This window comes from Arvicanthis niloticus, chromosome 30, assembly GCF_011762505.2.
Source record: "Arvicanthis niloticus isolate mArvNil1 chromosome 30, mArvNil1.pat.X, whole genome shotgun sequence".
In the NCBI taxonomy this organism is placed as follows: domain Eukaryota; kingdom Metazoa; phylum Chordata; class Mammalia; order Rodentia; family Muridae; genus Arvicanthis; species Arvicanthis niloticus.
The window spans coordinates 3,919,109-3,946,382 of NC_133438.1; the positions used below are offsets into that span (position 1 = coordinate 3,919,109).

At 45.0% G+C, this 27,274-nt stretch overlaps 1 protein-coding gene across 1 annotated transcript; it reads left to right on the forward strand.

Moving 5' to 3' along the window:
* The first annotated feature begins 71 nt into the window (after positions 1-71).
* On the forward strand, positions 72-26,359 carry Peg3 (paternally expressed 3). The gene is made up of 9 exons (XM_076927562.1): positions 72-248; positions 3,849-3,937; positions 11,674-11,804; positions 12,338-12,427; positions 13,019-13,102; positions 14,039-14,142; positions 17,444-17,546; positions 18,309-18,401; positions 18,523-26,359. The coding sequence occupies exons 3-9, from the start codon at positions 11,789-11,791 to the stop codon at positions 22,740-22,742; spliced, it is 4,710 nt and encodes a 1,569-aa protein (XP_076783677.1). The 5' UTR covers positions 72-248; positions 3,849-3,937; positions 11,674-11,788; the 3' UTR covers positions 22,743-26,359.
* Positions 26,360-27,274: the final 915 nt, after the last annotated feature.

Sequence of the window (27,274 nt, forward strand, 5' to 3'; positions counted from 1 at the left end):
GGAAACGGGATCTTGGATTGGTCAGAGAGAAAGCTCCGCCTCTGCAGAGGACCCTGACAAGGAGGCGTCCCGCAGCCCTTGCTGCAGACGCTGGGGAGTCAGGAGTCGCGGGAGGACGAGCATCGGAGGAGAAGCGGAGACATGTCCACCCTGGGCTGGTGGCGCCGCCGGGCGCCCGGTTCAGTGTGGGTGCACTAGACTACCGACTCTGGTCGGAGTGTGTGCGCAGAGTGCGGTGCTCCCGGGAGGTGAGTCAGCCGGCCACCTGCCTGCTCTGCGGCATGCACCCTCTTGGATACCGTCTGCAGAGTTCAGATGGTGTCCGGGGTGCGTTGCCGCGCGGCCAGGGGCGGCAGACCATTTCACGACTCGCCAGGGGTGATTGACAAGGCTGCAGACTGCGCCTTTGGGAAGGGGGAATTACCATGGAGCGGCCGTGTTGCCGCAGGGATGCCACTTTAGGTGATAGGGATTAAAAGGGGTATTCTGTAGGTCGAGGCCTCGAAGCGGAGCCTCAGGGTCCTGCGATCTTAGGGTCTTAGGGTTTTAGGAGCAAACCATCCAGAATCCTGGGAGAATCCAGGTTCCCTGTCTCGCCTGCGCGGCCAAAGGCCACACAGATGATGCAGGAATCCTTTCACAAGACCACCACAGTGGACATCAGAGTGCCGTCTCTGAGCCACTTCTTCTGTGGTTTCATTTTCTTTGCTCAGCAGAGTCTAAGGGGTATGCGGTTAACCCGATCGCCAGGTCGTCTGGCTGGCAGGGTCTTCGCAATCTAGCCATCTACCGCTACGAGCGCGGCACTGGTCTTGGGGGCGGGTCTTGTTTTGCCGCAGTGGCGGTGGGCGGGGCTGAGGGCAGCTTAGGGGCGGGACCAAAGTGGAGACTGTGAGATACTTTTCGGCTCCACCCAGTTGGCGCCATCTTGGAGGGTGGAGACAGGCTTGCTGCGCAGGCTTATACTGATTGGCTGCTTACGGTAGGGGCGGAGCTAAGACCTAGTGACGTCGGCCCACATGAGGCGTTGGCGGACTCAGCAGGCCCAGCCCACCTGGCGCCATCTTGAGATGACAGCTGATTTGCCGCGCAGGCGCAGTTTGAGCTTGCGCTAAAGCGACTGAAAGGCCGAAATGGCTTGAGCATATGGGGTTCCATCTCCTCTAGCCCCTCCTTTGCTGGTCGGCTGTAAAGATGTACCCCAATTGTTGTCTTCTCTGACTGGCCGAGTGGCCTAGACCCTCCGGCATCGGTTGGAGCTAGGCACAGTACTTAGTTTGCCGCACAAATGCTGCCACCTCGCGGCCTTCCATTTAAAGGATGGAGCGGCAGGCTCAAATGCACCATTCTCGTGGGGTTTGTGAACAGTTAAAAAGTGTTGCTCAGTCGCCTGCAGGGAGGGGCTGTTGTCCTGAGTGACTGACAGAGACAACAGGATCTTGTTCACCTTTGCTGGTTATACCCGCGCCACAGACAGTAACTGTATAGGTGGCATCGTGAGTGACAGCCCAACTGGCTGCATGAGGTGGGGCTTAGGGAGGGGCTATTATTTTGAATGACGGGGCCGCACAGCTACGCCCAACCTGGCGCCATCTTTGCTAGCCAAGGGCGGGGCCTCGATGTTCTGCAGGTTTCTTGAATGACAGCTGGATGGGCTTGCTGCAAAGAGGCGGGCTAGAAGGCGGGGCTTTATAATCCTGAGTCACCACAAAGCCCCGCCTACCCTGGCGCCATCTTTGCTGGCTGCTGGTGCAGAAGGGAGTGGCAGGGCGGGGCTATAAAGATTGACTGCTGATACGGTTAGGCACAATCTTGAATGACAGCCCATGTGGCTTCAGGGGGTGGGCCTGAGGGAGGGGCTCTGGTCTTGATTGACGTGGCCACAGAGCTTTATGGGCCTGTGAAGTTCTCAGCGGGTGTCATCTTGAGTGACAGCTGGACTTGTTTGCAGCAGGAGGCGGGTCAGGGGGCGGGGCTCTCTGGTCTTGAGTGCTCACAGAGCCCCGCCCAATTTGGCGCCATCTTTGCTAGCAAGAGCTGGCGGCTAATCTTTATGGTGCAGACGCCATCTTGAATGACAGTCATGCTGGTGGGGGCGGGAGGGGGGAGTAGATCTGAGGGAGGAGTTTCCTTGTAATGATTGACTGGAACACAGTTCCACCCACCTTGGCGTCATCTGTTTGGCACAAATGGCGTTGTCTAAAGTGATCGGTGCTGTTTTGATTGGCAGCTGAACTGGCTGGCTGCGAAAGGCAGGCTAGAAAGAGAGGATGTATGGTCCTGAGTGCTAAGCTGTCTGTCAAGGGGAAAGCTCCAGGAAGGGGTTATCATTCTGACTGATGGTGCTACACACCAGTCTATCCTTAGCGTCACCATTGTTGGCCATGTGGAGGCAGTGTCTGAAGTAAGGGTGTCATATATTGAGTGACTGCCGGACGGCTGAAAGAAGCAAGTCAGAGGGGTGTGGTCTCCCGCATTCCAGTTGAGCGCGGAGCTCCGCCCACCTGGTGCCATCTTTGCTGACGTTTATGGTGCAGTAGCCATCTTGAATGACAGCCGGTTTTGCTGCAGAAGGAGGGCCAGAGGGCGGAGCTCTGATCCGGACTACAGAATTCTGACCACCTTGGCGCCATCTTTACTTGGCACAGTTGGGGGGGTGTTGGCTAGTATTTTTTTGAGCTGCTACCTTGAGTAGTAGCTGGAGTGGCCAGTAGAGGCAGGCCAGAGAGAAGAAAAGACTGGTCCAAGGGACCATATAGCCCTGTTCACCGTGCCATTATTCTTTATGGTCCTGCCATTGATGGCGCATGAGCAGTCTTGAATGACAGCTGGGTTGGCTGCAGGGGGCGGGTCCAAGGGAGGAGCTCTTTCTGAGTGACTGGTCCACAGAAGTCCGCCCACCCTGGCTCTATCTCTGTTGTCACAAGGGGGCGCCTGGAGTTAATTCTGCGAGTGTCGTTTTGAATGACATCTGGGCTTGCTGCAGGAGGCGGGCCTGAAGGAGGGGCTCTCTGGTACTGACTGCAGTGCCCTCCTAACCCTGGCGCCATCTTTGTTGGCCACAAGGGGGCATCTGGTATTCACTGTGCAGGTATCATTTTGAATGACAACAGGGCCTGGCTTCAGGGAAGAATTCTATGTCTGATTGACATTGCCTTCACAGCCTCATCCATCGTTGCTGGCGCCATCTTTGTTGGCCACAAGGGGGTGCCTGACATTTCACTGTGGATGCAGGCAGCAGGTCTGAAGAAGAGGCTGGCTTTTTTTATTAGTGACAATTACAGAACCCTATTTCATGTTGGTAGGCTAAGGACTGGGACCTTAGAGGTTTTATTTTAGGCACAGCAGATATCAGAGGCAATAGTAAATCACACCCAACTGTCCAGCTCAGGATCCTGAAAAAAGGGTGATGATTGTTAAAACCACTTGAAGGCTATTTTGACTATCAAAGTATTTTAAGTCCCTCCCTAGCCATTTGTTTCCCTCTAATTTTCACCTTGGATGAAAATTAGAGTAGGATGGTAGGATGGGTGATGTCATATGGTTAATTAGTAACCAATTAGGTTCTTGGGTTCATTACTTAATCCAGAATCTCCATGAAGTTACCAAAATAACTCAGGAATTCCTTCAGTGCCCTTCATATAGGAACAGGCTATAATTAGAGTCCAGGGTACAGCATGTGTCTTGGAAATAATTGATTGCCTGGGACATTTCCTGGGAGGTGTCTTGGACACATTTGATGTCTGCCTTTGTAGAAAAAAAAAAAAAAGAAGTGGTTGCTTCCCACCAAAAGAACACTATAATTGTGAAATAAATTGGGTGCTTCATGTTTCCTCTTTTCTCCACAGCTCTACCTTCTTGATCTTCTATCCTTCCTGGAGACAACTGGCAAGAGGAAGACTAACTAGGTCCTCCAACAGCTAGGTGGCTGGTCCAGGTGAGTGACACTCACACCTCAGAGCACCACACCCATCTTTGAAATTTCCTCTTCTCTTCCTTACACTGACATTTTCCTGATGTACATATATGCTACACAATTACAAGAATGCCATTTGTACTTTCTGAGAACACACATACCTACCTGTCTGGTGCAAAATGAATCTGCTAGAATTTCCCCCATAGCCTTACTCCATCCTTTCCAGTCTCCTATCTTCCCCCGACACTCAGGTACTCCTTCAGGCTTCCTGTTTGCCTTTTATTGGGCAACTAAGAAAAAGAAATTCTATTCACCTGCCACCAACCTAGTATATGCTTTGTACCATGTACTAGGGATACCATCTCAACTAAGAAAAGAAGTATTTTCATAGAGTATTAAGGGAGAATTAAAAATGTGTAAAATATGATTGTATGGTTTATGTCCCTGAGAGTACACATTTACATGGAGAAAATAACGTCATCTGGGAGAGGTGCCTCCCTGAGGTACTTGGGAATCTTAAAGCTGAGCTCTGAAGTATTATAAATGGTGTGTTTCATGGGGAGAATAAATTGATCAGAGGGCTCAAAGATATTCCTGAGGGATGCAGAGAGAGCAGCTGAAAACCCAGGATGCCTAGAACAAGAGAAGAGATGGATTACAACTGACTGGGGAGAGAAAAGGTAAGTTTGAGGGCTTGATCGTGATAGGCCATAAAATCAATGGTAAGTATTTGGGCTTAACTGGAAGTACATGGGAAGCTACTGAGGTGTTTGCACCACAAAAATGACATGAAGACCACGTGTACATTTGTAGAAATCATCTGGTTGTAAGGTGCACAGGGTAGGGTAGGCACACCTGGTGTGGGGAGACCACCTTGAGTTTGGGTGAGAGGTGGCTTGGCTTGGAGTGCCAGCACTGGAAGACGTGAAGGGGGCATGTTGGAGTATTGCCAAGAAGGGAGACCTCACAGAACTTGCTCCCTTTTTTACTAGTTTGCTGACTGATTCAGACCAGACATGATGAATCACATGATGAGGAGAAGTGAGCAGAATATCCAAAGGTTGTCCATTTGTTCAATCCATCCGCAAGTGTTGATACTCAGCCTATTTGGGACAGACTCATGCCAGACTCTGGCACTCCAGAAGTGAGTGGTATAATCCCTACTGAATGAGAACTCCTGTTACCTGGAACGTAAGGAAATGTGCTTAGCAAACTAGCTGCCTATGCTTGTTGGGGAACGCTGCCTGGGGAGGGGCTGAGCGGGCCCCTGGAGCTGGGTTGGTGTTCTCCTGGCCCCTATGACGGCCCCAGGGATCCAGTATGGTCTTCAAGCCTACAAAGACCTAAAGATCTCCCTTTCCTGAAGGATTCATGTGTGTAGACCCACATTTTACAAAGCTCAGGGACTTCACTTAGAACTATACTGATGCGGGAACAAACACTCCTATTCCCTCCAATCTGGTTCAGAAATTTATGGTGGGAGAGGACTGTAGCAGGGACCCAGATACTGGAAAGTGTGTGATCAGCAAAGTCTTCTCCCTGTAGGCAAACCTACATGGGAAATGAAAGCATAATGAGGAGGTTGATGGGTGAGTATAAAATCAGAACTAAAAGGTGCAGAAGACCCTTGATAGCACTGGCCTCTAAGACAGCCTAGTGCAACCACCTGGTCATAGTGATGTCATTGCTATGGCAATCAGAAGACCAGACTCCTTATCCATTGCCCCTGTTCTCCACCATCTCCATCCAGGCTAAGTCTAATTAGAGAAGATCTCTTGCCTGAAGATGGTTAGATTAGCCATGCATTGTGGCTTAAACGCCCATCCCTCTATCCCCTAAAATAATAAGATCAGCCGGTCATTCAGATAAGATCAAACATGTCATGCTGGTCTGGAAGGCATTTTGTGTCTTTAAAGTAGCCTTGTCTTAGTGCTGATCATGAAACTGAACTCTTAGCTATTATTTCCTCTCTTTCTGAACTTTTGGGGAAATCCCTCAAGAATGGACAACAATAAAGAGATTTGGCTGGAGTGTGGTAAGTGCTGAGTTTATACTGAGTAGAAGAAGCCCAGGGTGTTATAAAGATGACCTGAAAGAGCTACTAGACCAGAGATTAGAGGCCTTGACATGAGTGTTAAAGGGCACAGGGCATTCATTCCTTGCTCACATTCCTATGTAAGATCACTACCCCCCTAAAAACTCCCATTGTCCCATGTATATTCCTTAATTGTCCTTGAGTGGACTAGGTCACACACTTAAAGTTAGGGAGGTAAGACAAGAGTCAAGTTCCTAGAGTCCCAGTTAAAATGCCGGTGTCCTAGGGAAGCATCCACTTTTTAAGTTGCCCCACAATAAAGGCATCTGCCTTTGTTATAAGTATCCCAGGTGACCCTTCAGCATATGTGAGTTTGAGACCAACTACTATGAGAAAGCAGGCTGCAGTACGTACTTTTTAGAGTCAGATTTTGGGTTAAGGGACACAGACTGATGACCCTGTCAGTGTTAGGGCACTTATACTTGGAGGTGAGGTTAGGCATGGGACTGGGACAACACTGGACTCCATGAACATACTGAAGTAGAGAATGCCGGTCTGCAGAAAGAGGCAGGAGACTGGAACAAACAAGAAGAGAGGAGAGACTGCACACCTGAGAGATGACAAGAGTAACCTCCTCGGTTCCTGACTTTAAAGTTCTCAATTCCAGCCCCCTTTAAAGGAGGTAGGTAGAATGAGTTAGTGGGCTTAACATAGGTGTGCCATGATGAGGGCACAAAGTAAGTAAGTGGAAATTGGGTAGGAGGAGATGGGGTGGAGTTTCTCTCTCCTCTGATGGGGATGTGGGAGCCTGAGACCAAAGACCAGGAGGTCACATGATCTCTCTCATCACACACAGTCCTAGACTGTTTAGCCCCTAGTGTGCCTGCTCATCAGAATGCTCACCCATGGTTATTCTGAGGGGAAAAAATCCCACCCACACCCATTTGGGGTAAAAGACACCTAATGATCTCTATCCTTATTATACACTATGCTAACTTACCTGCCCACTCTCTTCCTCTCGTTTTGAAGAGAGATAAAAGTAAAGTATCATAAAATATTCAAAGATCAGCATCAACTCTGCCATGAAGACCACAGTGGCCATACCATCGTCTGATACACAGTGCTGCTGACCTATGGGTCTCCTATGTTCTGACTCATAAGTGAAACTTAGTCTCCTTACAAAAGGCTATTCCATGTCTCCATGTGTATAAACAGACTCTTCAAAAGACAGCCAGACACCTGTCAGCATCCCTCTGCCCAGGATGCGAAGGGCAGGTTCATTGTAAGCCACGTTATTTTGCTCCTCTCTCTAGCATCCCTAGCTCAGAGTCATGTGAGCCACCCAGGTTCTCACGGCCAATATCCAACTCCTGCTAAGGTTCCTGCATAAAGAAAAGGCAGAAGAGAAGAGTATAAGGCAGGAGTATGGGAGAGTCAATAAATAAAAGAAATAGGTTTTCCATGGGGCCAGAGTTCACTTTTGGTCTGTATAGAGGATGAAGTAAGAGTCTAGTGAGGGATCCAGTGCCTGGTAGGGAGCATCCTTGAACACACACTGGACAAGCAAATGTAAATACCAAATACCAGCAGGGGCCACAGGGAGGCTTTGGGAGGTAAAAAAGTTAGTGAGGAAGAAGACCTTGTCATGGGGACCCCAGCAGAGCTGTGGGAGGGCTGGCCAGAATAGACTATGTATGGAAAAATAACAACACTAGATTTATTTCTAATTTTTAAAACGTTTTTTATTTTGAACTTTATTATAAAAAATTGCATTTTTTAAAAAATTACACACCTAAATAACCAGACCCAAAGATTAACTATGAATTTAAAATAACATCCTTAATAGAATTTAGAAAAGTTTTCTTTTCTTTTTTTTAATCAATCTGGGTTTTGGTTAGTTGTTTTTTGTTTTGTTTTGGTTTCTCCTTTTCATGAGCTGTCGCCATGAATATATTCTAACATTTTCATATATATATATTTCCATATATTGAAGTCACTACACACTTGTTGTTTTCATGTGAAATCAGATCATTTATCAGACATTTCAAATTTGAGCTCTTCATCTATGACTTTCCTGGGCAGCAGCAGTGACTTTAAAAAAAATTGGGGGGGGGGGGTTGTTTTGTCTTTACCCATAAATCAGTATATTTTTAGTAAGAACAACACATGTCTAGGTTTAAAAATGTTTAGTAGGGGTTGGGGCATAGCTTGCTGGCAAGTTAAAGATTATGGGTTCAGATCCCCAGAACCCATGTAAAAACTGGGTGTGGTAGCCTATATCTAACCATAGTAGTGAGATACTGGGAAGGGTGGGTCCTTAGGGCTCAGTTGCCATAGAGCTTGCCAAAACAAAATGGCCAGATTCAGCGAAAGACTGTCTTAAACAGTAAAGTGGAAAGTATTGGAGGAAGACATACAAAGTCATCCTCTGGCCTCTGTAAACACATGCATGAACATGTAACGCCCACACTACACACATGCATATGTAATAATATTATGAAAATCTAAAATAAATACAAATAAAAGCTTTAGAACAGCAGGTATGGCTTGTGGTTTCTATAGTATTTTGTAGTACTTGAATATATTATACCTGTAATATTAAGAATATGACTCACTGGTTAGGTTACCACACAGTAAAAGGCTTTGTTCTCACTTCTGGTTATTAATGGCCTCAGGAAGCAAGTTCTCTTCTGAGTGCACTGATTTAGCTCAGTTAGGGCAGATTATATTTGTCACTGGGCTTTAGTGGCTTGACTTTTGGGAAGGTGTAATTGAAATATATAATTTTTTAAAGGAGATTTGACTTAGTATTGGCTTATGCTAAGGTAAAAAAGCTGTCTAATCTTTGAACAAGTGGTTGAGTAGCAGAAACAACACTATAAAGTGATGGCTGTCCACTCTTGTCTCTTTTCTTGCAATTAACCTTTTATTTAGTTCTAAGAAGATTTTGCATTTAAATAATCAGGTTTTTTTCTCATTTAAAAATTCTTCCTCTAATAGTAGATTAAGCCCCCATATGTGAATGTACTGCCACGTAAGTGCATATCTGGACTTCCTTGTGTTGAACAGAACATGTTTTCAAACATCAGGATAATATTACAGGCAAATAGTCCCCATCTTTCCGTGCACGTGGACATGCAAGACAGTTAGAGGGGGAAGGAGAGAGAGAGACAGAGAGACAGAGACAGAGAGAAATATATATGTGAATGTGTGAAAGTGTGTGTTTTTAATTTATTTAGGATACGTCTTGTGCCTCTGTATACATTTTTAAATATTTGTTTAGATTTGTAGGTCTCTTGTAAAGCATATCTATGGGAACTTAATTATTTTTGCTGTTAATGGGATTTTTCTATTGCTATATTTACAGGTAAGTTTTTTTTTTTAGTTCAAAATAATACAATATAATATATCCCAAATAATACAGCATTTACACCTTTCTTTTCCTTTAGCTGCATAGTCAGGGCTCCTAGATAATATGGAATGGTGTTTGTTCCTTCTGGAGGAACATCGTGGTTTCTAATAATCTATTTCCTTGTATCTATTTGAGGTAGATCTTTATTGTGTGAAAAAAATCTCCTAGTCTTGGTTTTTGCTAAGACTTTACAAAACAAAAAGGCAGTGGAAGTTTGCAAGCTCTTTAAAACATGGAATGATGCCTATAGGCTCCCAGTCTTCCTTTTAATTCATTGTGTATAAAGTTAACCCTAAAAAAGCAACATCCCTGAATTGGTAGGGTAGCCTTTCATGGACATGGGTAATTTTTAAGATTTTGCTAGACTGTGCTTATTAAATATTTTTGCATTTTTTGAGTAAGACAAATTTGTATAGAAATACAATAATGGGAAAGACAAATGAGCCCTTCCCCTGGGGAACTGTGGTAGCGTTTATGTATGGGTACTTCAGAATTCTCTTATATCCAATCATTTTCAGGTGTTTCTCTGATCTGGTACCTTTTTAAAAAGAAAAATATCTTTCACTTATTTTTTTGGAAGTTTTATACATGGATACATTGACTTTTTATCTTATCAACTCCCCCACCCCTCCCTACAATTACATCTGGAACCCATAAACTCAGACATTTGTATTGGTGGCCTTTCTGAGATAGTCTGGTGTATTAGAGACCATCTTACACCCATTTACTTAGAGTTGCCTTGTTCTTTGAAAGCTACATAATAATTCACTGTTGGTTAGATTATATCTTGTCTATTACCAAGAACACATACAACAAACACACACATAGACATAAACATAAGTCTTTTGTTCATCCTTGCTCTTGTTTATCAAATGCTAGCTTATTGGCCTGGTTAAATAATCTTGAGCATATTAAACAAAGATCATGTATGTTTACCAGTCTTGAATTTCCTATGAAAAGCAATGCCATTTTTTTAGCACAGAAGTTAGCATGCTTCTCATGATGAGCTACGTTGGTCTCATCAGCATTGCTGATAACATTTACACATAGCTCCATAAGTGGCTTTTCATACACTAAATTCAATATGCCACTTGTATGTCACTATCTGGCTTTGTATCAGGTAGCAAGGGATTAGGGATTAAACACAGAGAACACAAAAACTCTCCATCACTTGGGTTACCAATTTACTGCTGGGACATAAGCAAATAAGCCAAATTAGTTAAGAATAATCATGATACATATTTGGACATATCTTGGAAGGTACCTAAGGAAGTGATATTGACTCCAACTTCAAAAGGACCAAGGTTTGGGACTCATACCCCGTAGAAGGTGATGTACTATGAAGGAAAGGTCTTGGCCTCTCTGTACACTTAGGTGAGCTGATAGAAAACAGAATTCTCTATCACTCTAGCTGGGAGCCACCAACCACTTGTACCTTCTTGGCACTTGAAACTTACTAGTGTAAATGAGAGGCTGGGTTTACTACCTTTAAGTTGAGATGACACACACAGTCAATGGGGATGTGGTACAGCCTCACAGTCCTAAAGATGTTAACAAAGAGAAACCGTAATAGTTCGTCATTGCAGTGCTCATACTTGAGCACGGCTGGCATTTCTGTTCGGACAGCCATTTATTTGCAGATTGTACATTGTGCTGCAATAAGTACATTAAGGGTAGAACTGGCAGGGTCAGGTCCATCTCTGATGTTACTAATATTCAGTCTTAGTCTTGGCTGGGCCCTTGAGCGTGTCCCTTGTGCTTTGCATTGGCAAGTCAAACTTCTTAGGAATCTTAGCTTATTCAGTATAAGGTCAATATAACAGTACTATAGGTACTGTTCTCATTTCACAGATGTCAGAGTCCAAGAGAGTAGAGGAACTGCCCACTGTAACACAACCAGTTAGCATGAGAACTCACTCCTTAAATGTACTTCTGGGTAAATTCTCATTCCAAAGCACTGGGCAGACCACCCTTCAACTTCTGTGACATGCGCATAAGCTCCTTTTAATATCCAGGTCCATGAGTGCTCTCACAGGCTGCCTGCCACAGTCTTTCTGTTGACTTGTGTGTCAGTTCCTCCAAATAAGACCTTTTAATTTGAGAAGTGCTGACTCCAAATCACTTGTCTACCAACAAACCGGAGACATTCTGTGTGAGCTGGAGAGTGCCATGACTAGATGCCATCCTGGGAGACGACCCAGCTGGTCTGAATTCTTTCATCAGATGTTTTGAAACTTAACATATGTGGAATTTGTTGGGCCTCAGAAAACCCTGCTCAGACTCTAAAAATTCTGCCTTGATTGGTTGCAGGCAGACCCTCCCAGCAAGGGGAGATCAGCTGACCATCCCTGAAAGGCTCAAGCCCTTGGGTGTGAGCAAAACAGACAACTGTGAAAAACTCACCACTCCACTGGCGAGTTACAAGATGTACCATCACGAAGGTGAGGCACTACAGAAGACTATGTTAGTTGGCTTAGACAGTATTTGTTAGCATCATGTCTTGGGACTGCCAATGACTGGTCTAGTTATTCTCTTTCGTGGGACAAGGAAGTAGGGCCAACCTAGGCACATCTATGGCCTCCCAGTAGATTTGGCCTCCTAATGTCTCCATATTCAAGTGGCCAAATGACTCTTGGAAAACAATCCCCAGCTAACTACTACCACTGGGTCAGCAGAAGACAAGTGGCTATCCTATGGAAGGAAGTCATTAGGGAGAGAACCTCCCATTACCATCATGGTATGGTACCTCAGGAAGTGGCCTGTTGGCCGTTTTTGTGTGGGGGTAGAGAAGAGATGGTTACAGCCATGTTCCCTATGCAGTCTTTAAGTAGCAGGAGTAAACTGAACCCACTAAAGAGGGCTGAGATGAAGCATGAAAGACCTGGCCATTGAGGCTGCTAGGGAGAGGTTGTTGTGTGTGAGAACATAGGCCACCTACACCAAAACACTAAGTTCCTGTCTGGTGTCCTCTCAGACGACACCAACAGTGACATGAACAGTGACGACGACATGAGCCGAAGTGGGAGAGAAACCCCACCCCCTCGACCATCGCATTCTTTCAGCAGTGAGTACCACACCCCACCGATGCCACATTATAAAGAGGTGCAGAGGCACCAAGGCCTCCATTAAAACGATAGCCCCAGAGTGTTCAGAATCATATAGTCCCAGGCAGAGTAGATTAACTGAGACATTTTTATATTAACACAGGCACCTACAATGGAATGACATACAGGGGTTTTTAAACAAGAAAATGTTTATACTATTTAGTATCTATTTCAGGCCATGCTAGCAGAATTCTTTGTAGGTTGGACATGTGTTATGCTTACTCTTTACAGTAGAATGCTGTGCAGTTTAAAGTCAACTGGCCTGTGCTAGACATAGAAGGTCTGTGGTCCCTATCCTGAATTTGGACTTGAGAACTTAGCAGCTGAGAAAACCATTGGGAGGTCTGAAGTGGAGCTAGCTTACAGACTTAGCTTGGGTCCTTGCTGTGAAGCAAGCCCTACTTGGGAAAAGCTTGCATGGTAGCTACCTAGACTGGGAGTCTAGAACCTTCTATTTTGGATCCATCTCATTAAGGGAGACATGTGTGCACACACAAAGGAAACAGATATGTCAAAGCACATCTAACCACTCACAAACCGTACCTGCCTAGGTGAGCGAGACCTGGAACGCAGGGGCAGGAGCAGAGATGTGGAGCCTCGAGACCGCTGGCCATACATCAGGAATCCCAGAAGCAGTAAGTTGTCTGCTGGCCTGTAGCTCAGGGCAGAGGCTATGTGCATAGGGGCCTTGGGAGGCCCCAATGCTCAATTTGGGTTGTATTTCTGTTGCTAAAATGTTTAGTCTCAGGCTCTAGCATCTGAATTTCCTCTCAGCAGAGCCGTTTTGTGCCACAAGCATATTTCAGCCAATGCTGTTGTTTATGCAACATTTTTCCTAAGCAGATATATATTGTTTTAAATAAAACATACTGTGGCTGTTATAAAAATGAAAAAAATACTATAGACAGAGGCATGATCATGAAAAACAAATACATGTTACCCATAATGGCTTCATGCAAGTGTGGGGAGACACTACACCAGAGTGCCTTACTTAAGTCTTTTTATTGACTGAAAGAGAATTAGACTCCCAGTAAGAACCATCTCAATGCATTATTGGTATTCATGCCACCAGAACCTATCTGTTGATCCTCCTGGACTTGAGAGATACTGTATTTATCAGCAGGGCATCCTAAAATTGTAATCAGGAAAAGATTTTCAAGTCTGTCACATTCACCATTAGTTTATGGTACCTTTGGTACCTGAGGAGAGTAGATTAATCAAGGTGTTTTTATATTACAATAGGCACCTACAATGGACTTTAAGTCTTCGGGGCTTTATCTCTGGTGTTGGTTGAGGACACCAAAGAGAGTCAGTGTCTGAGAACAAGAATACAGACAACATACCTGGACCCACACAACTTGTGGCATGACTCTGACTGTAGGATTAGGAAGGAAAGATGAAGCAGGGACTCTTGGATATTGCAGGGTCTTTCTATAGAAAGCAGAGAAAATGGACACATTTTTTTTTCCACACTCATTTCCAAGGTAGCTTCTGAGATTGACAGGGGATTTCTGAACCCTGCTTTGTTGGACTAGGTCTTGGAGCCCCCTGATGCCTTTCCTCCTTCCTAGGGCTGCCTCAACGGGATCTTTCTCTTCCTGTGATGTCAAGACCACATTTTGGACTGGAAAGAGATGATGACAGACGTTCCATGGATTATGAGTCTCGATCCCAGGTATGCCCAGGTTTCCTCTCTTTCCAGAAAACCTACCTTCATCTCACAACAAAGGTGCCTGTCTTTCCCTGAGGATGCATTCACCTGTCCTTAGATGTCCATTTATGACGAGAGCCCCTGCTCACTCTAAAAAGAAGGCAAGGGCCATCCCCAAAGGTGACCAGTGACCAAGGTCACAATTGCCTGTTTAAACTGATCCACACAACCAAAGGAGTGCTTGCCCCTCAGTGTGTGTATCACTTGTTAGGGTGAGTGGCAGAGGGATTCTAGACATTTTACTGGCCCCCATTAAGTCAGAAGCAGAAAAGTTGTAAGTCTAGAAAGCTGACTGGGCAGGGAGAACAAAGGCTCTGGAGCTGATGAGAATGGGGTACAAAACTTGGCTCTGCCACCTAGTGCTGTGTGGGATTGTGCAACTCAACCAAGCTGAACCTCAGTTTCCTCATCAGTAAAAATGGATGTGGCAATTGTCTCCTGGTGCCATTGTGAGGAGTCAGTGAGATCCACACACCTGTGTGTGCTGTGAGTTCCTGTTATGTTGTCTGGCCTGTGATAGGCACACTATGGTAGCAATCACAGCAGTCCTTGGTTAAGGGGCAATATGTGGTAGGGTGGCTGGTAGAAGGGGAGAGGACAATGGATTTGTACTGGCTTTTGAGGGAGGAAGAGAAGGAGGAGAACGTTATTGCCAGCAGACCTTAGACGAGAGGTTTGGAGCCAGAGGCAGAGCCTTCATTTCTTTTGCATTTAAGCATCTATGTCCTGGGAAACATAGCTGTGGCCAAGATAGACAGGACTCCTGCTCTGAGATGCTGTTATCAGTGGCCCATGTAAATATTCATATAAACACTCTGTATGTCTGATGAATGTTCTGAACATTCTCAAAGAAACAGAACACTAGCAAAAATTACAGCATGGAGTCTCGATTTGGATCAAAGGAAAATGCCTTCGGGGCAACACTTGACCTCTGAGGGTTGGGGAGGGGTGGCCCAGGCCTGAGGTTTGAGAGGATCCCAGCCTTTGGGGTGAACACAGGCAAAAGCTTTCTAAGTAGAAGCCAGACATCTAGAAAACCAAAGAAGAGCCAGGGAGATGGCTAAGGCACACGGCTGGACTGGTGACAGGGACTTCACCTAGTTTTGTTGCTCACAGTCTCTTCCTTTACAACGTGTCATAAATTGCTGACCAAGGACCATGTCTGCATAATGCAAACGTCTAGATGCTGCTGATCCCTACTGACTCAGAGTAGAAATGGGGGCACTAGATGGTACAGATTACATCCTGAGGCTGTGCAAAACAGAAAGTTCTCTTGCTATCTCTTTAATCACATGCAAATCCCATAATGAATGGTTCGAGTGTATAGCTCACGGTGTGAAAACCTGAACTGTGTCATGATGGCATGACTCTCAGGCCACCCCTGCCACTCAAACTTGTTTGCAGCTCATGTATATTTAGGTATCACAATTGATGGTAAACATAGAGCCAGCTACTGCTTTAAAGCTACTTAAATTCACTTATCTTTATACAAATGCACAATTTTGTTTTATAGAAGCAATGTTGTTCAGACTTTATGCAAATTAGACATTAAATAAGTAAATAAATAAATATTAGAAATAATACATCTGCCATTGCCCTTGGGATCTGTGTACCCCAGGAATGGTGACACTTTTGCCTCTTACACTCCCAAACTCTTAAGTCCTTTGCTCTCTACCAGTCTCCACACTGTGAGCTCTGGTTTCCTGTGTTATCTTAGGGACATCTGGGTACCCTCTGGCACTGTCTTATTGTAAGTAAATGCCAAGGCTCCCCACAAATCTGAGTAGCACAGAACACTTACCTAGAAGGGATTTACCATATAGAAAGAGGAGAGACAACCAACAACAATGCACTTAAAAATCTGAGGTGGTAGTTTTGTGAAGGTTGCAACTCTTCCTGAATTTTCTTGGAGGTTTTTTGTTGTTGTTGTTTTTATTTTTTTTTTTTTTTTTTGTCCTAATTTTCAGCATTAACTGAGAAAGTGAAGCTTTGCTTCATTTCTTTGCCCTAATTTTTGTTGTTACTTGTTGTTTGTTGCCCAATGACTGGACATGGGAATTTGCATAAATGAAGTTTTCTTCTTCAACTCAGATGCTTGGTTTTTTTGTTTGTTTGTTTTTCTGTGTTTCCCATGTTCCCATTAAAATTCAAGTCCCTTTCCAAATATATAATAATAATAAATTTAATATCAAAACATTAATGCTTCCTCTGCCCAATTTTTCTTAAATTCAAACAATAATCACACTACAGAATCTTCACCCACTGTGTCACAATATTGCAAGTTCTCACCATTTTACAATGAAGAATCCGAGGCTCTGAAAGATTTCCGTATCTAAGGTCTCACAGCTTATAAATGGCGTGGTCTGCTTCTGACCCTACAGTTCTCCCCAGCTCCAAAGCCTATAGACTCCCACGGCACCCTCTCCATGCTCCAGTATCCCTTCAGGCCTCAGTGCCATCAACCCTGACACTGTAGCTCAGCAAGACGGTCAAACTCTAGTACTGCCTTCTGGCAGCAAGCAAATGTCCTTTAGGATTCTGCAGAGAAGACTCGGGTATTACAGGAAATTTTGTACTTCTTTTTGAGAGAAATATCTATTAAGATAGAAGGTAGCTCTTCCGTAGTTGAGAGCTTCTGGTGTGTTGAGTTATTTGGAAACCATACGCACTGGAAACTGCACTGTAGCCACAGTGTGCAATGGAGAACCAGGAAGGGAACTTAAAACCACAGGGTCTAACAGATGCCTGCCGGAGCACATTTTCTTGCTGCTCCCGTGAGTACAGCATGCATGCTGATTGTTTAGCCTGCATGGGCTTTCCCACCAGGCCCCCTCCACACATAACCGTAATTTCACCTACCACTTCAGGCCCCACAAGAGGCCTTCTGTAAAACCTTTGCTCACTGTTCGGGCCCACCCTGAACTGTCCCTCCAAGAAACCCATGTAGCATTTATTATCTGTATCCCAATTTACTGTTTATTGTTCTCTAATTGTTTCATGAGTCTTTTCTCTCCAACCAAATTATAAGCTGCATGAGGGCAAGGAATATGTGTCATGCGTCTTTGGGATCTGCCTCAGAGTGTAGCACAAGGTAGGTACGATGTAGGCCCCTAGTAACACTTGCTTTGGATCGCTCAGAACCCCAAATACCGTGAGCACTTCCTATATAACTTCATATACGTAGCTCCCATGTCGCCAACAGTATTCTCTCTTTGAACATCCACGGGGACAGATTCCATTGAGAGGCCTGTGTTTGATGTTTTAGGATGCCGAGTCATACCAGAATGTTGTGGAACTCAAAGAGGACAAGAAGCCTCAGAATCCAATTCAGGACAACCTGGAGAACTACAGAAAGCTGCTCTCTCTGGGTAAGGGCCTACTTCCCTTGACCACTTTCAATCCCACCAGTGGGGCCTTTTGTCAACTTACTTGTTTCAAGTTGTCTGAGTCCATGCTAGTATATTTGGACTTAGAAGTGCTTTTGGTGAACTTGCTCCTCTGTGGGGAAATGAGGTTTAAGTTTTAAAGAAATCCATCTGGCTTTGGTTGAAGAACATATTGTATGGATTGGGGCTGATGGCTTTTGTCATAGAGCTTTCCTATATGACCTCAGGTCCACATGTGGGCTCCTCCAGAAGCAGAGAGCCTAGAAGTGGTAGTAGGCAGTTGCTGCAAAAACTCATAACGCCAAGGGATATATAGTGTTGGATGGTAGGTAGGTTGAGAAAGATCATTGAGAAGTAGAGGTACGAGCATAGTGGCTCATGCCTGAGACCCCAGTGCTCCTTGCTAAAACAGGATGATCACCAGTTGAGGCCAGTCTGGGCTACCTACATAGTGAGACCCTCAAAAAAGAATGGAGTCTCTCAAAGGAGTGAACAGGAGGTAGACTACAAGAAGGTACTCTGAATTCATGCACATATGAAGTCTTCATACCATTTTGTAGGTATGATTAAGGGAATCAAAATGTCGATTATATCAGGTTAGAAAATGAACATGAAGAAAATGAAAGACATTCTAAGATTTGAATATGAGCCAATTTGTATTTACTGTGCGTGGGGTAACAAATCAGTTGATGGTGATGAGTCTCAGTCTTTGTTTTAAACGGCAATTTTTGTTCTTATAACCAGGAGTCCAGCTCGCCGAAGATGACCGACACTCTCACATGACACAAGGCCATTCATCAAGGCCCAAGAGAACCGCCTACCCAAGCACCAGTCGAGGTGAGTGACAAGCCGACCCCACATGGAGAAACTCCACATTTCACATTCATAAACACCACAGGAAAATGCCATCCTGAGCTTAGAGGCTAGGGAAGAATTACATATGGGGGTTTCTTTCCAGGTCTGAAACCCATGCCTGAAGCCAAAAAGCCGTCCCACAGGCGTGGGATCTGCGAGGACGAGTCTTCTCATGGAGTGATAATGGAAAAATTCATCAAGGATGTATCACGCAACCCCAGATCTGGAAGAGCAAGGGAGCTGAATGAGCGTCCTCCTCCGAGGTTCCCCAGGCCTCATGACAACTGGAATGATAGTTCCTCAAGCAGAAGAGAGTCGGTGATCCAGGAGAGAGGTTATGAAGGGAGCGCATTTAGGGGAGGCTTCCGGCTCAACGCAGACTTGCCTTCCAGAAGCAGAGCTCTAGAGAGGAAGAGGCGTTACCACTTTGATTCTGATGAGAGGGGTTCAGGTCACGAGCATAAAAGCTGTGTGAGGAAGAGGCCTTTTGAGTGTGGTAGTGAGATGAGACAGGCTATGAGCATGGGCAACCTGAACGGCCCTTCCTCCTCTGAGTCGCAGTCAATCGATTTTGGGGCAAACCCCTATGTGTGTGATGAGTGTGGGAGGCAGTTCAGTGTCATCTCTGAGTTTGTTGAGCACCAGATCATGCACACTAGGGAGAACCTCTACGAATACGGAGAATCCTTTATTCACAGCGTGGCTGTCAATGAGGTGCAAAAAGGTCAGGGTGGGGGGAAACGCTTTGAGTGTAAGGAGTGTGGAGAAACCTTCAGTAGAAGTGCCGCCCTGACAGAGCACCGCCAAATCCATGCTAGGGAGTATCTTGCAGAATGTAGAGATGAGGAGGATGAGGAGACCGTCATGCCTAGCCCGACCTTTAGTGAGCTACAGAAGATGTATGGCAAAGATAAGTTCTATGAGTGCAAGGTGTGCAAGGAGACCTTTCTGCACAGTTCTGCCCTGATTGAGCACCAGAAAACCCATGGCAGAGGCAACTCAGATGACAGAGATAACGAGCGTGAGCGCGAACGCGATCGCCTACGTGCACGTGCACGGGAGCAGCGTGAGCGCGAACGTGAACGGGAGCGTGAACGGGAGCACGGGGAACCCTTTCTGACCTGCCCCAACTTCAATGAGTTTCGGAAGATGTACAGGAAAGACAAGATCTATGAGTGTAAAGTGTGCGGGGAGAGCTTTCTTCATCTGTCATCCCTGAGGGAGCATCAGAAAATCCATACTCGAGGAAACCCATTTGAAAATAAGAGCAGGATGTGCGAGGAGACCTTTGTCCCTAGTCAGTCTTTCAAACGGCGCCAGAAAAGTTACAGAGAGAAGCTGTTCGACTTTAACAATGCCAGAGATGCGTTGATGGGAAGCTCAGACCCCAGCGAGCATCAGAAAAATCGTTCCCGAAGGAATTTCTTTGAGGGCAGAGGATTCGAGAAACCCTTTGTCGAATCTCAGAAGAGTCATACTATAACAAGACCACCTGGAAACAAAGATGACGATGACGACAAGCCGTTCACCATCAGTGTTAACCCTAATGACAAGCTGAAATTCCCCACCATGGAAAGCTGCTCCCCGGGCACATCGTACGAGAGGCCTGTTACTCACAGCTTGGGCTCCGCAGACGCTCTGCAGAGTCATGGTGCACTGGGGTTCAGTAAACCAAAGCCAGTGGCGGAGTCTAGCACCCAGAGCTCAAGCGGCATTAACTACCCCAGAGCCTACTCCGCAGGGAGCGCCTATGAAGGAAAGGAATACAAGGACTCCATCATCCACAGCTTGCCTGCTCCTCGACCCCTGAAACGTCACAGGGCAATTGATCAGATTCCATGTGATGAGGAGGGAGAATCCTCCATTTATCTCCCGGATATTATTAATAAGCGAAGAAAGATTCCTGCCAGAGAAGACGGTTTTGAAGGAAGTAGCAGCAACAGCTACCACACACCGAGTGTATCCCGTGCCGAGCCTCCTAGTTTTTCTGGAGAGTCCCATGAATCAAAGCAGGATGCCACATTTTCAGTTCCCAGCTCAAGTGTTCGTGAACACCAGAAAGCTCGTGCCAAAAAGAAGTACATTGAGCCCAGGAACGAGACCTCTGTTATCCACTCCCTACCTTTTGGTGAATTGCTTGCTGGTCACCGTAGGGCAAAGTTCTTTGAGTGTCAGGAATGCGGGGAGGCCTTTGCTCGTAGGTCTGACCTCATTGAGCACCAGAAGATTCATGATAGAGAGAGACCTTCTGGAAGCCGACATTATGAGCGCTCTGTCATCCGCAGCCTTGCCCCCAGCGACCCGCAGACCAGCTATGCCCAAGAACGTTTCATTCAAGAGCAAGTGCGTAAATTCAGAGCCTTCGGACAGCGCTCTACTACTACCCGCAGCGACCTCAGTGTACAGAAAATCTATACTCAAGAGAAATTTAATGCCGAGGAGCCCCATGATAAAAAACCTCATGGTCAAAAAGTTCATGACACAGAGCCATACGGTAAGGAGCCCAGTGGCCAGGAGCCCCATGGCGACGAGCCCCAGGACAAAGAACCCCTTGATCAGGACATGCGCAGTGAAGAGCCCCATGGCGACAAGCCCCATGACCAGGAGCCCCATGGCGATAAGCCCCATGACCAGGAGCCCCATGGCCAGGAGCCCCATGGCGATAAGCCCCATGACCAGGAGCCCCATGGCCAGGAGCCCCACAACAAGGAACCTGTTGATCAGGAGATGCGCAGTGAAGAACCCCACGGTGAAGAGTCTCATGGTGATGAGCCCCATGTTGAAGAGTCCCATGACCAGGAGAAAGCTGAAGATGCTACCGTTCAGGCCTCAGTTTCTGAAGAGCCTAAGAAAGATGACGCTGGTGATGCAATCTACGAATGCCAGGACTGTGGGCTGGGCTTTGCTGATCTCAATGACCTCACAAGCCACCAAGATGTCCATAGCAGAAAGGCTCTGGTTGACAGTAGTGAATACACACATTCTGAAGTTCATGTCCACTCTGTCAGCGAGTTTGAGAAAAAATACTCTGGAGAGAAACTGTATGAATGTCCAAAATGTGGGGAGTCTTTCATTCACAGCTCATTACTTTTCGAGCACCAGAAAGTACATGAACAAGACCAGCTGTATTCCGTAAAGGCCGGTGGTGATGATGGTTTTATCGCGCTGTTGCCCGTGAGACCAAGGAAGAATTGTACTGTAGAGAGAAATCCTGCCGTTTCTGGGTCAGCAATTCGATGCCGTCAGTGTGGACAAGGCTTCATTCACAGTTCTGCCCTAAATGAGCACATGAGACAGCACAGAGATAATGAAATCATGGAACAGGGTGAACTGTCAGACGAGATTTTCATTCAAGGCCTAGCCCTCACCGAGTACCAGGGAAGTGAAACGGAAGAGAAGCTTTTCGAATGCACAATCTGTGGGGAATGCTTCTTCACTGCCAAACAGCTCGGAGACCACCACACCAAAGTTCATAAGGACGAGCCCTATGAATATGGGCCCTCCTACACCCATGCCTCCTTTCTCACCGAGCCCCTCAGGAAGCACATCCCACTGTATGAATGCAAGGATTGTGGGCAGTCCTTCCATGACGACACCGTCATCACTGAGCGCATGGTGTTTCATCCTGAACGAGAAGGGGGGTCAGAAATAGTAGCTGCCACTGCCCAAGAGGTCGAAGCCAATGTCCTCATTCCACAAGAAGCGCTGCAAATCCAGGGATCAAATGCAGAAGCTGCTGAACCGGAAGTGGAGGCTGCGGAGCCTGAGGTGGAGGCTGCAGAGCCTGAGGTGGAGGCTGCGGAGCCTAATGGAGAGGCTGAAGGGCCAGATGGAGAAGCCGCTGAGCCAGATGGAGAAGCTGAGCAGCCCAATGGAGAAGCTGAACAGCCAAATGGTGATGCTGATGAGCCAGATGGAGCTGGAATCGAAGACCCAGAAGAGAGAGCGGATGAGCCAGAGGAAGATGTTGAAGAGCCAGAGGGAGATGCGGATGAGCCCAACGGTGCAGACATTGGAGACCCAGAAGAGGAAGGAGAAGATCAAGAGATTGAGGTTGAAGAACCGTACTACAACTGCCATGAATGTGCAGAAACCTTTGCTTCCAGCGCGGCCTTTGGTGAGCATCTGAAAAGCCACGCCAGCGTGATCATCTTCGAACCTGCCAATGCTCCCGGAGAATGCTCGGGTTACATCGAACAGGCCAGCACCAGCGCGGGTGGTGCGGAGCAGGCCGATGACAAGTACTTCAAATGCGACGTGTGCGGGCAACTCTTCAACGACCGCCTCTCCCTTGCCAGACACCAGAATTCTCACACTGGTTGAGTATCCAGGCTGAGGAAAAAAAACAACAACAAAAAAAAAAACCCGAAGCCAAACCTTCCTCCCAGAACCAGACCCTTAATAAATCACAGAGAGAGCCTAAACCAACCCATAATGTTAATAGGAAATTCACCTCACTGTCTCCATACTGGACTTCACATCACAGACTTCACTCAGACTGAAAAAAGAGAAGAGATTGAGCACAGAGACTCTTTCAGTCTTAGCTGTTCCCTATGGAGTATCAGGGGGAAGCTGGAACATACATCTTCCATTTTATCTAACGAGATTGAGGGAGTACCTAGTGACTATTCAAGACCACAGAGGTTGCCCCAGTCGCCTGTAAATGATACCCCTTTCATACCCTATACATAATGATTCCTGCCATGTATATAACTGAGCAAATCACAGCAAAATCAGTGATACATGTATTTAGTGTGCTATAGAATTTACAGTTTACTACAGAGGTACCTAGCCTGGTACTCTGATTTTTTTTTTTCCTGAGGAGGAAGAGAGCAACAATTTAGCATATATTTGTAAATGTTGTCCATCCTGCGGAAGCTTTACTGTGCATCCTTTGAAGCCCATTGGTCTCCTTCCCAGTAATGGACTGTCCCGTCCCCTACCTCTTAGATAGTCCTGTGAAAGTGCGGGTGTGAAAGATCATGTGTCTTTGAATCCTGGCTGTGTGAAAACAGACATTTTAGCTTCCACAGCCATTTGGTGTGCCCCCAGCCCCCCTTGAGACTGATTGTGTAACCCTTTACAATATATGGATTTGTCTCTGTGACCTAAATCAACCCATCCCTACATTTATATACCGTATAGTGGTTTTTCATGCAAAAAAAAAAAAAAAAGAGTTACATTTGAGGTTTTCTTTAAGGTTTGGGTTTTTGTTTTCTAACCAACTCATCGTGTGCTTGATAGTGAATTCATGAAACCTGAAGCTTTTCCCTGTAAATCTTAATGTCTTTGCCTTTAAAGAGTGGGTGACAACCATCACTAGATCACAGTAGTGCCTAATGAAAGGTTGGGAACCACAGGAGAGGCTCTTACATTGTAAATAAGGAAGCAACCTTTCATTAACTGCTGTGTGCTTCCTGCCTTAAGTGACAAGTGGCAGCGTCGCTTGAGTCACCTGTGTGGTGTTTGTTGTATTGTGCTTGCCACAAGTCAGTGTGCTCCCTGGGTGCCCAGGAGCTAGTGTCCTTAGAGCTTTGTATCTCCAAACTTAATCCCCCTGTTCTTTATGTGTCTGTCAACCCCAAGTCTATTGCATTTTGAAAAAAGCAAACACACACACACACACACACACACACACACACACACACACACACACAAAGCTTTCTTTATAGTTAATCCTAGCTTAACATGACTCAGGTTCCCCAGCAGCCTTAAGTTTTTTTTCGTTACCATTGTTCTTTCTCATTGAGTCTCCTTAGTATTTCTGAGCTTTCCATTTAGTGTCCCATCTGTCTTGATGTAACCAGATGTCACGAACTGACTTCCCAGCTTGAGATTTTCTGCGTCCTACCATGGACTGCTTGTGCTCCTTTACTTCCCCTCCCCTCATGGCTATATAAAGACAATTTTTTGGCCTTCAGTTGGCTGGGGAAAAAAAAATTTAAAAATTAAAAAAAACTAAAAAAAATAAAGCGGATCTGTAGCCGAAAGATCGCAAGATATGTACAGATCATCTGAGAACGTGAACAGTTTACCTGCTGGGGAAACCGGTCTGGCTCTTAGTCGTCTAGATCTGTAGATCCAGGACTCACGAGGGAGTGTGTCGAAGCCTCAGTGAATGCCAAAGTCTTCGGAGGTCGGAGACCTAAGAGCAAGAAATAGAAATGAGTGAACCAAAGAAGGGAGTTCCGAGATGACAGCAGGTCTAGGAAGGAGATGAGACAGACACCAGCAGCAGGGATTGGAAGGTCAGGGTGGTAAAAACAAATTGGAAAGAAGTGTCCTGGGTAATTGGAAGAAAGGCCTTTTTGATGGCATCGTGTAGGTGAAGGCTAGCTGCATAAAGAGAGCCCCAGGTTGGAACTGACATCCAGGGAAACGGAGGGGCGGTGATTCATTGGCGAGGCACCCTTGAAATAGAAATCAGTGGTATAGCCATCTGGGTAAATGTGGGGGCTTCGTATCAGTGACAGTGTCACCCCCACTAGACCCTTTTCAGAAAGTGACTCATCAAGAAGTCAGAGTTGAGTGTCCATTCTAACGGTAACCAAGTGAGTAGACCAGGAACGATTGAAATGCCAGAATATGAAAGAATAATTTAGTCAAAGTGCCCCTGGATTCTTATGCAGTTGTTGAAAAGTGATAACCACGAAGAGTTGTGAAACAGATATTCACAGAGTATGAGGTGGAGAGAACAGGACACAAAATTATATTTGTACTACACTTATAACTGTTTTAAAATGTACGCTTATAGTCAAAAGCTATTGTGTTGTTGTAGGCTTATAGTTGAGCATTATTTTCTTAAATTTCTAGAATGTTCTTTATGGTAGTGTTATTCAAAAGTTAAGGATCATATTTCCATCGTGAACATAATTGGAGCTCATTATGAAACACTTGGGAAATAACAGAAAAGTGGAGGAAAGATAATCCATGTCCCCACCATCCAAAGATAGACATACTCTTTAATATCTTGTTCATTCTTGTTGCTGTGCACAGGTTTATATAGTACAACTGTGTCAAAACGTGTATTCAAGGTAGTTGTTCTAGTAATTCCTGTGTAATTATGGTAAAAATACTTTGAAGTTTTCCTTACGCTCCTTGTAATCATTGCCTGATAATAAAGTTTAGTATGTAATGTCACCATCATAAGCATACTATGTACCTGATGAAAATTGGAAAATATGGTAAAATTGAAAAGAAAAATCTACCCACATTCCCCATACCCAACAACTGTTAAGATCTTCATCTGTGTCCTTCATTTCACGTCATTGCACAAATTTGTGATTAAAACAGTGTTAAATAGATTTGCGTAATGTCTAAAACAAAAAGAAATGTGGGAAACAATTAAAAATAGTGTTTTTTTGGGGGGGGTTCATGGTTAAATATTTGTTCAAAATTTCTTGAATAATCTTCAGTGTTTGGGTAACAAACTTTATGTATGTACTCTGCATCACAAATAAAAGGCATACTCAAAGAAAACTGGGAAAGTGAAGTGAAGTAGAGAAAACCTGTATTTCCAACAAACTTCTGGTAACACCTGGATCTGTGCACCATGGGTGCGATTGTGAGGTTGTCCATGATAAGTACGTAGTGTCAACAGCAGGAAGAAATGTGGAAAAGTGTGGAATAGTGGGGCAGCTGCGGCGGGATTACAGTGAAGTGTGTTTTCTCAGTTTCTTTGAGGGGTCTTTATCATAGTGTTCTAGTAGGCTGCCCTTATTGCTTATATATGCAGTATGTGACCATCCTAGTAGCCTTGAAGATGTGGAGATGTAGAAGAGAAACTCACCCATATTTTCATTACCCAAAGACTGTGTTAACATCTCGATTTCTTTTCTTTGTCTTGTTTCTGTGCACAGGCTTTTGGTTTGTTAATATGGTTATAGTTGTTCTATCTTGTAATAGTGTCAACAATAAAAATAAAGTTAAAAATAAGATAATTCTCAGTCTCCTCTTTTGTCCTGTTTATGTGTTTGGAGTTGCTAACTTTGCAGGGACTTGTCACTGTTGATAAAGATATACATTCAAAACGTTAGTGGCCTCTTAGCCCTACAAATTTTTGATTTTCAAATCTTAGTCTTAATTTAAAAAATAGACCTTTGTGTGTATGTACATGTGTGAATGGATATTTGTGTGAGTATAGACATACACACTCATGTCCCGATGTGTGTGTGAAGGTCAAGTGACAGTCTCAGGTGTCAGCCCCCACCTTCCCATTACTTGAAAGAAGGCCTTTTTCAGTTCACCACTATGTACCCCAGGATGGATGGCTTGCAAATTTCTGGAGACTCTCTTTTCCCAGCCTCCAAGATTTCTATAAGAGTGTTGAGATTACAGAAGCTTGCAACAGCTGCAGGCTTTATGTGGGCTCTGAGATATAAACTCAGATTCTAATGACTTTCTTATAAGTGCTTTGCCCATGAAGTCATTTCTTCACTTTGTACTGTTATTCTTATTAAGATTGTGTACTCCAGCAATTATTTTTGTGGGATCTGTGGATTCTACCTGAGTCCTATCTTTAACTACTCCTCTAAGACTAAATTATAGTTAATCCTACTAAATCATAACCACTTAGCAGTGGTTTCAGATTTTATTATAATCATAAATGTATTTTGGTTAGTTGATAGGATATTATTAATTAAAAATATGAGGTTCCATAAAATGAATCCTTCACACAAGCATAGTAATATTAGGGCTTAGCATCACAATGAGGCATTTATTCCAAACTTCTGCAGAAGATTAAAGTGTTTATTTTTAGCTCATTATACTTTAACCCAGATTCACCACGGGAAACGTAACAGTTCATCTAGTTATCCTAACTAATGTGTGAGAGGTAATTTGTGTGTGTGTGTGTG

Excerpts from the sequence above, each read along its gene's own strand:
- Peg3 (XM_076927562.1), top strand. Across the intron at positions 12,428-13,018 it reads ACCATCGCATTCTTTCAGCA|GTGAGCGAGACCTGGAACGC; the intron begins GTGAGTACCACA and ends GTACCTGCCTAG. Across the intron at positions 17,547-18,308 it reads CAGAAAGCTGCTCTCTCTGG|GAGTCCAGCTCGCCGAAGAT; the intron begins GTAAGGGCCTAC and ends TCTTATAACCAG.